Source organism: Lithobates pipiens, unplaced genomic scaffold (genome assembly GCF_037356315.1).
Source record: "Lithobates pipiens isolate NorthernLeopardFrog02 unplaced genomic scaffold, aLitPip1_a1.2 Scaffold_16, whole genome shotgun sequence".
Taxonomy (NCBI): domain Eukaryota; kingdom Metazoa; phylum Chordata; class Amphibia; order Anura; family Ranidae; genus Lithobates; species Lithobates pipiens.
In genome coordinates, this window is record NW_027507748.1 from 619,050,291 (window position 1) to 619,064,019 (window position 13,729).

Here is a 13,729-nt window from a genome sequence, read left to right on the forward strand (position 1 = left end):
TCGGGAGAAGAGGCCGGCGGCGGGGAGGAAGAAAGCCGGACTCCTCCGCTGGCAAAAGAGCTACACACACATAGCGGAGGAGTCCGGCGAGAAGACCCCCGAAGACGGAAGACCCCCGGCTGTGCAATAAAATATTTTTTCCCCCTGTGTTGTGTTTTTATTTGTACTTTATTTCACAGGTGAATGGGTAGGGGTACATTGTACCCCATACTCATTCACATAGGGTGGGGGGCCGGTATCCGGGGGCCCCCTTCTTAAAGGGGGCTCCCGGATTCCGATAAGCCCCCCGCCCGCAGACCCCGACAACCAACGGCCAGGGTTGTCGGGAAGAGGCCCTTGTCCTCATCAACATGGGGACAAGGTGCTTTGGGGTGGGGGGGCCGCGCGGCCCCCCCCTTCCCCAAGGCACCCCCCCATGTTGAGGGCACGCGGCCTGGTACGGCTCAGGAGGGGGGGCGCGCTCGCTCGCCCCCCTTTCCTGGCCGGCCGGGTAGCGTGCTCGGACAAGGGTCTGGTGTGGACTTGGGGGGAACCCCCACGCCGATTTTTTTCGGCGTTGGGGTTCCCCTTTAAGCCCATTCCAGGCGGCGGAGCCCGCGACGTCTCCTTCGCGGGCCCCGCCTACCTGTACACGCGCTCGAAATGGGCGGATTTGCCTCCTCCTTACGTGGGCGAGTCCGTTCATTTCAAAAGTTGAGCGAACTGTTTGCCCAACCTTGTTCGTCAAACAGTCCGCTCGTGTGTGGGCAAGTCCGCTCATGCAAATTTTGAGCGGACTGTTTGACAAACTGTTTGCCGAACAAGGTTGGGCGAACAGTCCGCGCGTGTGTACGCGGCCTTACTCTATCCAAAATGAAAAAAATTTGTGCCTTTAGTTACACTTAAAAGTGATTGTATACCCTCATCTTAAAAAAAAAAAAAAACAACCCATTTAGTTTAAAATAAAATGAAAGGCAAAATATTTGTTTATAGATATAAGAAAAAAACATTACAAATATATATATTTTTTGTCATGTTATAGAAGTGATCACATTGTCTCTTTTCTTTGCTGCATAAGAGCTGGGGGACAAGACACAGCAGCATACTGAACTTCCCAGTGAAAGGCTGTGCAGAGGTATGTGCAAGGACAAGTCTGATCATTGGATGAGAGCAGACTGAGTTCCCAGCATAGCTAGAGAACTGACCAAAGTTTGTTCTCCTGCTCAGTGTAGTCAGCTTTTTATAGGAAAGTAGAGGGACTGGCAGGAACACCAGGGATTTCATACAAAGGAAGTAATAAAAAAAAGAACAGGATACTTTCTCATACAAGTACATGGTACAGCAGGCACATATCAGAAATATAAAATGTTTGGTTTACCTATTCTTTAAGTAGATAATGTTATTTTAACAGTGGTTTGTTATTTATAGATGGATACTCACTTTCTACCTGTATTTTTATGCCTGTATATCTTTTGTAGTATTCTTTGCATATAAAGTTGAAAACGAATCCAAAAATCAACATTCCAAGAGTTTCCAAAGAACTGGTTCACCCGCCTTCGAGAAAGTCTACACAGCAAAGTAAGTGTGTGAAACTTTATAAAACCTCGGCCTCTGTCATTGGACTCGATGACTGTAAACATTCCCAATGAAACTTCAATTTCAAGATGGATCATTTAATAATTTAAAACTACATTGTCTGGGAGTCAAACTTGGAACCATCCCAGATCTGTGGGCACGGAAATTAGTCTGGCAATTTTAGTGGAAGTATTCCATGAGCTGCATTCATCACCCCGGTATCGTTTTTAGAGCCAGTGGTCGGCTCTGTTGTAATAGCATTAGAAGGGGCTTACTAGCCTCTTGATTGCTATTACAAGCAGCGGGAGGAGACTCCCCCCCTCTTGCCACCTTCCGCGGCTCTCGCTGGCTTGGACGGACAGCCAAGCAAGACCGGGATCAGCTTTAATCAGCTGTTCGTAACTGTAAACCGATGACATGACATCACTTTCGGATTACTCAGAAACCATCGGTGCCATTTTTAAAGATCAAAAGCATTCAAAAACACAGATCTTGGTGTTTTGAATGCTTTTAGTGCAGAGGAGGGATTTGCAGTCTTTAACCACTTGCCGACTGGCTCAGCGGGTCTCGTGGACTCGATGTCCGCCGGTTGCCAATGATCATGGCAAGGAGAGGCAGAACGGGGAGATGCCTATGTAAACAAGGCCTTTCCCTGTTCTGCCTAGCAACATGACAGGAATCTACTGCTCCCAGTGATTGAGAGCAGTGATCTCTGTCATGTTCTAGTGAGCCCATCGCCCCTACAGTTAGGACACGCTAAGGGAACACATTTACCTTGTCACTTTTACACAGTAATCAGTGCATTATGGTCCCAATATAGTGTCAAAAGTGTCCGATCTTTTCACTGCAATGTTGCAGTTACAATAAAAATCGCAGATCGCCGCAATTATAAAAAAAAAATAAAAAAAAAATAAAAATGCCATACATCTATCCCTTATTTTGTAGACGAGATAACTTTTGTGCAAACCAATCAATTGCAGCTTATTACGATTTTTTTTTACCAAAAATATATAGAAGAATACATATTGGCCTAAACTGAGGAATACATTTGTTTTTTTATATATATTTTTGGGGTATTTATTATAGCAAAAAAGTAAAAAAATATAGATTATTTTTTTTCAAAATTGTCGCTATTTTTTTTGTTTATAGTGCAAAAAATTAAAACCGCAGAGGTGATCAAATATCACCAAAAGAAAGCTCTATTTGTGGCTCTACAATGTCACACGACCGCGCAATTGTCAGTTAAAGCGAAGCAGTGCCGAATAAAAAAAAAAGGGCTTGGTCAGGAAGGGGGTAAATCCTTCTGGGGCTGAATTGGTTAAGATTTCTCCATTAAGAGTACCTCTCACATGACTATTGCTGTCACACGGATGTTTACATTCCTTGTGACAGCAATAAAACTGATAAAAAAATAAATAAAATAAAAGCAACTGTGTAAAAAAAAAATAAAAAAAAATAATGGGGAAAAAAATTTAAGTGCCCCGTCCTCCCGTAATTGCACACAAAGGCAAAAGCGTGTTAGTCCCACACGCATGCAAACAGCGATTGTCCCACGCGTGAGTGCCAGATCGTGGCCAGTAATTCTAGCACCAGATCTCCTCTGTAAATCTAAAGCGGTAATCTGTAAATGCTTTTAAAGCGCTGCCTATGGATAGTAAAATGTATTTCGTTTGTTGTCCTTGCACAGGCATGCGCAATTTTAAAGTGGCTGGGATGGGTTAAATTTAGATTGGGGGCACACGATTTTAGTCTTGCTTGGGCAGCACAAAACCACAATACACAACTGATTGCAGGGATTTTGATTAATTTATACCTAAATTAAACAGTTTATTCTGCAGGTGATGAAAACCTTCTAAAGCAGCCTGTTGGTCTATAGATACAGTATGCTCTCTATATAGCACTCTAATGAATTATAGTTTTCATTTAAAATAGCATCATGAAGTTAATGAAATTGTCTATTTTTTTTAGAAATAATCTACATTTGATCCATATATTTGCTCTTATGCTTTTATCTTATTGGTTCGGATTTTTTCTCCCATGTAATGATAAGCCTGAAATCCCAATTACTGAACTGATAATGAATATTTTTAATCATTACTGAATGTCTCTTTGTTTTCCCTCAGCCAAAACTGTATTGACGCGTATCCCACATTTCTCGCAGTGTTTTGGTGCGCTGGAATATTGTGTAGCCAAGGTAAATGACACCACGTTAAGTATAACTATGACTACATTATTGTTAATTTTAAAAGGGGCCAATTGGAATATGGGAACTGCCATTGGTTATGCAATCTGAGGTCACCTGAAAGGTCAACTATTTAAACTCAATGTTTGCATGTGGGTGTGTGCATGTATGTAAGTTCATCCGGGAGACTTGCCAAGGAATGTTGGAAAGCTGCAGCAGATAATACTCTAATGCTGTGTACACACGACTGGACTTTCCGGCAGAAAAGGTCAGATGGAATCATTTCATTGGATATTCCGATCGTGTGTGGGCTACAAAAAGTCTGACGGACCTAGAAATAGAACATATTTTAAATCTTTTCGACGGACTCAATTCCTATCAGGAAAACCATTCGCCTGTATGCTAGTCCAACAGACCAAATACGACGCAAGGGCAGCTATTGGCTACTGGCTATTGACCTTCCTTTTCTAGTCTCGTTGTACGTCATCGTGCTCAAAACTAACAGACTTTGGTGTGATCGTGTGTAGGCAAGTCCGCTTGGTTGGAACTCCGTCGGAAAGATCGTCAGAGTTTATTCTGACGGAAAGTCCGGTTGTGTGTATGCGGCATTACCAGGCAAGATGATTGCTGGTCACATGGCTTCTTGCTTTTTTTTTTTTTTTTGGAAAACAACAAGGACAAAGAGATGGGAAATTACATTATAATTGTAACCATATAGTTCCAACAACACAAGCATTACAATAAAAATATACAAATATTACAAACAAAAGCACCCAGTGGCAGAACTACACACAGTATAATATATGAGAATTGTTGTTGCACTTATGTCTGCATAAACAGCATGCTAACAGGGGCTTTAGGAGACCTCTGAGGCTCTGACAATATATCCATTTCAGAATAAGTACAGTAGAAACAATTGCCTTAAGAAGTCACTCAATTAGTAGATAAATCCATCTGTGTGTAATTTAATCTCAGTATAAATACAGCTGTTCTTTGAAGCCCTCAGAGGTTTGTTAGAGAACCTTAGTGAACAAATAGCATCATAAAGCCTAGGGGACACACCAGACAGGTCAGGGATAAATTGTGGAGAAGTTTAAAGCAGGGTTAGGTTATAAAAAAATATTCCAAGCTTTGAACATCTCATGGAGCACTGTTCAATCCATCATTTGAAAATGCAAATAGTATGGCACAACTGCAAACCTACCAAGACATGGCCGTTTACCTAAACTGACAGGCTGGGCAAGGAGAGCATTTATCAGAGAAGCAGCCAAGAAGCCCATGGTAACGCTGGAGGAGCTTCAGAGATCTACAGCTCAGGTGGGAGAATCTGTCCACAGGACAACTATTAGTCGTGCACTCCACAAATCTGGCCTTTATGGAAAAGTGGCAAGAAGAAAGCCATTGTTGAAAGAAAGTCATAAGAAGACCTGTTTGCAGTTTGGGAGAAGCCATGTGGGGGACACAGCAAATATGTGGAAGAAGGTCAGATGAGACCAAAATTGAACTTTTTGGTCTAAAAGCAAAATGCTATGTGTGGCGGAAAACTAATACTACACATCACCCTGAACACATCATACCCACCGTGAAACATGGTGGTGGCAGCATCATGTTGTGGGAATTCTTTTCTTCAGCAAGGACAGGGAAGCTGGTCAGAATTGATGGGAAGATGGATGGAGCCAAATACAGGGCAAGCTTAGAAGAAAACCTGTTGGAGTCTGGAAAAGACTTGAGACTGGGGCAGAGGTTTACCAAAACTCTGACATTCACAGCCATGACTAGGCATGAGGGGAATTGTAGTTCCTCCTGAACAACTGGAGGGCCATAGTTTGAAGACCCCTGGTTTAGATCAAAGCACATTCATGTGTTAGAATGGTCCAGTCAAAGTCCAGACCTAAATCCGATTGAGAATCTGTGGCAAGACTTGAACATTGCTGCTCACCAATGCTCTCCATCCAATCTGACAGAGCTTGAGCTATTTTGCAAAGAGAAATGGGGCGAAAATGTCACTCTCTAGATGTGTAGAGACATCCCCAAAAAGACTTGCAGCTGTAATTGCAGTGAAAGGGGGTTCTACACTTTACACATATTTATTTGTAAAACATTTTGAAAACCATTTATCATTTTTATTTCACTTCACAATTATGTGCCACTTTGTGTTGGTCTATCACATAAAATCCAAATAAAATACATTTATGTTTTTGGTTGTAACATGAAAAAAATTGGAAAATTTGAAGGGTTATGAATACTTTTTAAAAGCACTCTATGTATACCTGTAGTTGTGCTGAAAATTAGTAGCTCCTGGTCTCATTGCCTGTATTTCTCTCCACTGTGAGGAAGAAAATACACATTAAGAAGAATTCAGCAAAAAAAAATATATGTATCACAACTGGAGAAGACAGAACCTGGAGCAGCTGAGCATGGCAACCAATCAGCTTCTACCTTTTATTTTCAAAGCTTAACTGAACAAGCTGAAGCTAGAAGCTGATTGGTTGCCATGCACAGCTGCCCCAGATTCTGTCTTCTCTAGTTTTGAAAAATGTCCCCAAATGCATCCTCCTCTCCTCTCTAGACAAAAAAAAGGGGGGCATTTCTAGAAAAGGCCTTGCTGTAGGTTTGTATTCGTGTCAGTATTAGCATTTGTGTGTCCGTTCTAATATCAGTATCAGTTCATGTTAAGCCCCATACACACTATCAGATTTTCTGCTGATTTTTGTCTTCAGATTCACCAAAACCATGTAGTGCAAGGGCCTGCCTGATTGCATACAAATTGAAACTCCTAAGGTTTGTCCTCACCGGATCCTGCAAATAGCGGTGGATGGACCGTTGCGGATCCCTCGAGTGGGTGCCCCCAGTAGACGGTCGGGTCCTGTGACGTTTGGTAGGGCACATACCGCCCTAATCGTCCCTGAATGCTGTCTTCCGTAGCTGGGTGAGGTAGGAAGGTCCGGAGCTCTTACTGCACACGTTCGCTCACGGCCATTGCCAAGCCACGTCCCCCCTAAGGTTTGTCCTCATATTATTTTGGTAAATGAAGGAAAAAATCAGCAGAAAATCTGATAGTGTGTATGGGGCTTTAGTATGTTTTGGGTAGGATAAAAAAAAAGAATTATATTGAGTTTAATTAATATTTGGTGTCAGTGTGCTAATGGTGGTAATGACAAGTAATTTACAGCTAAAGTTCAAAAACTTTTTTTGTACTATTTTTGGCCAGTTAACCACTTGCTTACTGGGCACTTAAACCCCCCTCCTGCCCAGACCACTTTGAATGACAATTGCGCGGGCATACAACACTGTACCCAAATGAAATTTTTATCATTTTTTCCCCACAAATAGAGCTTTCTTTTGGTGGTATTTAATTACAGCTGGGAGTTTTATTTTTTGCTAAACAAACAAAAAAAATGCAAAAAAAAAAAATCATGTTTAATAGTTTGTTATAAAACTTTGCAAACAGGTAATTTTTCTCCTTCATTGAAGTGCACTGATGAGGCGGCACTGGTGGGCACTGATAGGCTGCACTGGTCGGCACTGATAGGCATAGTTAAGGCGGCACTAATAGGCACAGATAAAGTGGCACCGATAGGCACAGATAAGGCAGTACTGATGGGCACAGATAAGGCGGCACTGATGGGCAAAGATGGGCACAGATAAGATGGCATGGATGGGTGGCACAGATGGGTGGCACTAATAGGTACCACTGATAGATGGGACTGATGGGCACTGATAGGTGGCACCGATAGGTGGCTCTGATAGGTGGCACTGATGGGCACTGGTAGATGACACTGATGGGCACGGATATGTGGCACTGGGGTGCAGCACCATTGTTGAGGCAGATTGTGGGCACTGATGGGTGGAACTGATGTGTGGCACTGTGGGCACTGATGTGTGGCACTGCTGGGTGGCACTATGGGCACTGCTGGGTGGCACTATGGGCACTGATGGGTGGCACTGATGGGGGGCACCTTTTTATTACAGAGGTGGGACTGGCAGTGGGCAGGTGGGCACTGGTAAGCTGGCCGTGATCGGGACTGATGTCCCGATCATGGCCGCCGGTGATCGGCTCTTTTTTTTTCTCCTAGCGCTCTCAGCGCGAGGAGGAAAAATAGCCGATTACCGGCTCCTTTGTATCACATGATCAGCTGTCATTGGCTGACAGCTGATCACGTGGTAAGGGGTCGGGATCGACCCCTTGCTCGGATCCGTGATCAGGCGAGTCTCGTAGACTCGCTGATCACAGAGCGCGCCGAGCGCGCCCCTCAGGGGGTGCGCAGGCCGCTCGTGCACGAGACGACATCAATAGACGTAGTCCCGGCAAAGGAGGTCCGCGCTGTAGCCGTCATTTGGCTATAGCGCGGGTCTCTACTGGTTAATAAAAAAATCAGGCGATAGCCATTAATGTTTACCACCAAATGAAAGCTAAATTTTTCCAGAAAAAAGAAAATTGAGGTAAAATTCACCTGGATACACTAAGTAGTTATACAGATTTACTAACACGTCAAAGTTGCAAACCAGCGATCCAGCAAGGGATCAAAAATGTTGTTGATAAAATGAATATTCCTACATTAATCATTTTGTTTGTGTTTTTTCTCTATAGCACCTGCAACTTTCGCTGGCCTTATGTATTTATTTGTCCGTCAGAAGTACTTTGTTGGTTACCTTGGTGAGAAGACACAGAGGTAAAACCTGACATTGAATCTATAATATTAAATTGTGGTAAAATGTGCTGGACATGCAGTACTGGGCCTCATTCGCATGGACACTGTGCCAGTACAGAGTGAATGAGTGCCTTGGTTATGTGTCTGGAGCTACATGCAGGGAGCCCATGCTTCTCTATGGGGATGCAGCAGCTGTATGGACACATCTGCATGTCCTAATATGACAGGCGTATAAGGGCAGGTGAGTGGCCTCAAATGCACAATGGGGGTTATTTACAAATGACAAATCCACTTTGAACTGAAAGTGCACTTGGCGGTGCAGTCGCTCTAAATCTGAGGGGTAGATCTGAAATGATTGGAAGCTCTGTTGATTTTATCATCCAATCATGTGCAAGCTAAAATGCTGTTTTTTATATTCCTTGCATGTCCCCTCGTATCTACAGTGACTTTACTTCCAAGTGCACTTGCAGTGCAAAGTGGATTTTCCTTTAGTAAATAACCCCCAATGCGTGCTTAAGGGTGCTCACCCAATAGGGTTGCCACCTGTTCAAGATTCACCCAGACAGTTTGGAATCATGCGTCTGGGTTTCAGACTGCTTGAAACCCAGACACATGATTTAGACTGGACTATGGCTTCCTAGCAGGGTTGCTGACTGCAGTTGTCTAAGCTGAGAGTGCCTGTAAAGCCTCATACACATGATGGGACTTTCTATAAACTTTCCCATGGATTTTTGTACAAAGGGCATTGGCCGTGAACCTATATTGCATACACACGGCAGGACTTTTTCACCTAACTTTCACCAAATCACGTGTTTTTTTCTGCTCCTTACCGCCACCTTTGGTCAACTTCTGTATTGTTGTCTGATCTTTTGCATTGGTTCTGAGCATTTTTTTTTTTTTACTTTGTACAAAAGTCCTATGGTTTTCTGCACACACACGATCAGACTTTGCTCCATCGGACTTTTGTTGCCGGAAAGTTTGTCTGTTTGCACAACCAACAAAAGTCCAATGAAAACCGAAAAAAAGTTTGTCCGATGGAGCGTACACACGGTTGGGTGTTGCCTTAAAACAGCTTATTTGCATGTTTGTTTCAAAAAGTCTGATAGTGTATATGGTCCTTTACACTTTCTTTCACACTGCCCAAAGCCAGCACTAACGATCACCCCCACATACAGACGGGAGAGGAGAGAGGGCTCGATCTGCATCTCTTCCTCTCCATCCCCACCCCTCTGTGTCTGCCCACACTCCAATACTTGGTGCTCTGCCTCAGAAAATAACGTGGGGGCCACGAATTTGAAGTCCAGCAGCCTCAGATACATCTGAATGAGAGGTACTGACTGCCAAGGGGTGAGTGAGCTCACCATCCATCCCCATCTGTGATTTGAAGTCTCCCCCCTTCACTCTCCTGTCTCCTAGTGAGTACACTAAGGTAAATCAGGGTTCTCAGAGCAACCCTTACATCTGAGTTCTGCTTTACACCAGAGGCCACAGTGTTCCCCCTTACATCACAGTCCTCTCCGTACATCAGAGTTCTCACTGTTCCCCCTTAAATCAAGGTTTCCAGTGCATCCCTTATGTTAGAGTCCCCAGAGTTCTCCCTTACACCAGAGTCTGCAGAGTCCTCCCTTACAGTGAAAAGGGAACTCTGCGAGTTCAGATGTAAAAGGGAACTCTGTAGACTCTGATGTAAAAGGGGACTCTTGTTATTAACTTCATATGATTAAAAATTTAAAATGTTATTTAATAGCAAAAAAATACATATATATATATTTATTTTGTTTATACTATTAAAAAAATAAATAAATTGCTATGTGCGCCACTAAAGTGTTCGGGTTTCACTTGAAGAAAGGGTGGCAACCCTATTACCCAACCCTGCATGCCCACATTAGGGAAAGCGGCTGTGCCTATACAGCTGCTGAATCCCCATAGAGAACCATAGGCTGCCTGCATGCAGCTCCAAATGCATAAACAAAGTGCTCATTTGCTCAGTATGGGCCACAGGACCCACGTGACTGAGGCTTTAGCTGTCTTACATTCTGTGATAACTCATTACATTGGGGAAATGCAGAGTTACCAACATTTCAAATACATTTTCAGGTACACAATTCAGCAAGATATTGTAAAATGTACTTTATCTGAGGGACGTTCATTTAATTATGGAAGGTATATGGTGGTATGTGCAGCAAAGAGGTGCAGTGTGTATGACCGTATGTGCAGGAAAGGAGTGTGGAGTGTATGATGGCATGTGTAAGAAATGAGTGCTGAGGGAATGAAAGTGGGTAGTATATGCAGGGGAGGAGTGATGAGCATGTATTGGTGGTTAGTATATGCAGGAAAGGGGTGCAGAGGGTGTGACGGCAGATAGAATGTTCAGGAAAGAAGTGCAAAGTATGTGAAGATGGGTAGTATGTACAGTATGTAGCGCTCACCGCTGAGTGGTCCCAGGTACTTTTCCATCAGTGTAGCAGCAGCCAGACACATAGCAACATTCACTCTTCTGGCTTATCTCCTTCAGCCCAGGAAGATTTTACCCCCCTTCATGATCAGGCCATTTTTTGTGATACAGCACTGCATTGCTTTAACTGACAATTGTGCAGTTGTGCAGCGCTGTACGCAAATAAAATTGATGTCCCTTTTTCCCCACAAATAGAGATTTCTTTTGGTGGTAGTTGATCACCTCTGCATTTTTTATTTTTTGCGCTATAAACAAAAAATGACAAACAATTTTGAAAGAAGTTGACTTCTGTTCAACCACAGTGGCCACACGTGGATCTGGTTCCTGCTGAACCAGTGTTGTGTCGAATACTGTCCCCCGTTGGATAGTGTCCACCCTGTACTGCACTGGCTCAGTATGGAAGACAAGGAGACGCTGAAAGTCTCCGAAGATGAACGGCGCCTGCGCATTGAGTCCAGGTTCAAGCCCCACCATCCAAGTGGACATAGAGTTAGAATAAATAATTGCCGAGCAAAGCAAGGCCGTGCCCAAAGTATGGCAAGCAAAGTGAGCCCAGGAGGGGCCCTGTTACTAATTGCTACCGTATGTCCACTTGGATGGTGGGGCTTGAACCAGGACTCAGCGCGCAGGCGCCGTTTACCTTCGGAGATTTCCGGAGTCTCCTTGTCCTTTGTACGGGGCAGTACAGGGCGGACACTATCTGATGGGGGACAGTTTTTGGCAGAACACCGGGTGAATTTCACTCTTCATATGGCCAGCTTAACACTCCCCTCCCCCCAGATTATCAATACTGCTGTCCAAAGGTACCCCTGTGTGCCTTCATCCAGAGTAGAGGCACTCTAATACAGGAGGTGTGTTACTGGCCAGATCACCAGGTGAAAACAGAGGGAGGAAATGCCTAAAAAAACAAAAAAACAAAAAACAAAACAAATGCAGCCACTACAGCTATTGGTAAGCTGCAATATATTACATTTTTGGTTTTGGGATTAATACCGCTTTAATGTAACACATAGGTTTAAATTTAGCCTCAAACACAACAATCTGACACACATGGTTTCAAGTGTTTCCTAGTTTTTATTGGCCAAACTGCTGCATTAATGTGGTAATCAATCACAACCTAGTCAATAGAAAGTTTCAATCACTTTTTACTCCAATTAGCTTTTCTAATCTGGGAAACAATTGAAACGGTGGGAGGTAGATTGCTGGGGATGAAAACTAATGGGATTCAAGAAAATTGCCAGGTTTGTACTGTGAATTATTTTACAAAATGAATTTGCTGTGTTTGTTTTATAGCACTCCCGGATACATATTTGGAAAGCGAATCATATTCTTCCTGTTTGCCATGTCCGTGGCGGGGATCCTTAACCATTACCTTGTCTTGGTGTTTGGAAGTGATATGGAAATGTATATTAAAACAATCAGTAGCACTTTCTCTCCTTTACTGCTTATTCCATAATTGGATCATGGCTCCAGTATTAAAACTTTGATGAGCGATGCAAATCTGTGTGCTAATGTTCTGTAAGTTTTGGATATTTGTCTCTTCCTTTGCACAAATAAAAGCTATCGATTTAGGTTTGTCTCAAAATTTTGTTTTCATTTTGTACAAAACATAAACTCACTCGTTACATTGTTCCTCCACTGTTATTCTTGTATAAGCAATATGTGATGATGTCACAACCACCACCTTTCCCTTGTTCTTGCTACACAAATCCTATTGTTTCATATTGTTATTAAAGTAAATGTAGACCTTACATTAATTGCATTAGTTTAAGAAAGCTATTTGTATCATAAATCTCCATATTTTCAAATAAAATACTGTCTTCACTTAAATGTATCATCATTTTCTGCCTCTCAGTGTTACAGATCAAGTGCAGTCTCTTTGCAACCACTTCTTGTCCTCATGCTTCCACAACAGGGAGTCTCCAAACTTTCTAAACGAAGGGTCAGTTTACTGTTCTTCAGAATTTAGGGGGGGGCAGAGTGGCCAGTGGAAGAAGAAAATGCCCCAGCGGCAGTGGGAGTAAAAAATGACATAGTGTCTGTAGTCAGTAGAAGAAGCAATAGTGCCCCATTATTGGTATTTCTTGGGAGGAATAGTACCTAATTGTTCAGATCAGTGGGAGAAATTATGCTCCACTGCTGGTGTCAGTGGGAGGAATGGTTCCCCACTCCTGGTGTCAGTGGAATGAATGGAGTCGCCTTGTTAGTGTTAGTGGAAAAAAGTGTCCCGAGGGCCAGACAGAGGCAAGCAAAGGGTCGAAGTTTGGAGACCACTGGTCTACAGCGATGGCTGCCTAGTATTTCTTGGGGGGGTTCCTGACGGTGACAACAGTGGTCCATGCCTGTGTTATTTGTGTTAACAGCTACTTGTAGTCACCACTGGTAGCCAGTGGTGGTGTGTGACAGGTTGACAATACAGGAGCAGATTCGGGAGAAAGGGAAGTACCAAATGTTTGAAAGTCTTCTGGTCTTTGGCCCAGATATGGCCAGCTTTAGCTGTACAGCTTCTACTTTATTATTTGCAAGTGCTAACAACTGCTCTTCAATATGCATCTGTTTATGGGATTTAAGAGGTCCTCACCAGCCACACTTCCTCTTAGCTATATACTGTATAAAGAAGAACATTGTGGTGCTACAGATAACAGATAAAATAATGCAAATGATTACTAAAGTATGAGGAACATCGGTTATAGTCAGGGCTGGACTGGGACAGAAATTTGGCCCTGGACTTCATCCAGACCGGCCCACTTACATTTTGAGTGTCCCATCACCAGCCACTTACAACAGAGTGTCGCATTACCAGCCCCCTTACATCAGAGTGTCCCATCAGCACCCCCTTACATCAGAGTGTCCCATCAGCACCCCCTTACATCAGAGTGTCCCATC

The 13,729-nt window shown here is 43.3% G+C and overlaps 1 protein-coding gene across 1 annotated transcript in view; it reads left to right on the forward strand.

The window, feature by feature from the left end:
* Window positions 1–12,673, forward strand: part of ALOX5AP (arachidonate 5-lipoxygenase activating protein) — a 29,218-nt gene extending 16,545 nt beyond the window's left edge. The window contains exons 2-5 of the mRNA XM_077484089.1: window positions 1,458–1,557; window positions 3,678–3,748; window positions 8,328–8,409; window positions 12,137–12,673. Of these exons, the coding sequence (XP_077340215.1) occupies window positions 1,458–1,557; window positions 3,678–3,748; window positions 8,328–8,409; window positions 12,137–12,299 (416 nt within the window). The 3' untranslated portion in view covers window positions 12,300–12,673. The remainder of the gene's footprint in view (window positions 1–1,457; window positions 1,558–3,677; window positions 3,749–8,327; window positions 8,410–12,136) is intronic.
* The last annotated feature ends 1,056 nt before the right edge of the window (window positions 12,674–13,729 follow it).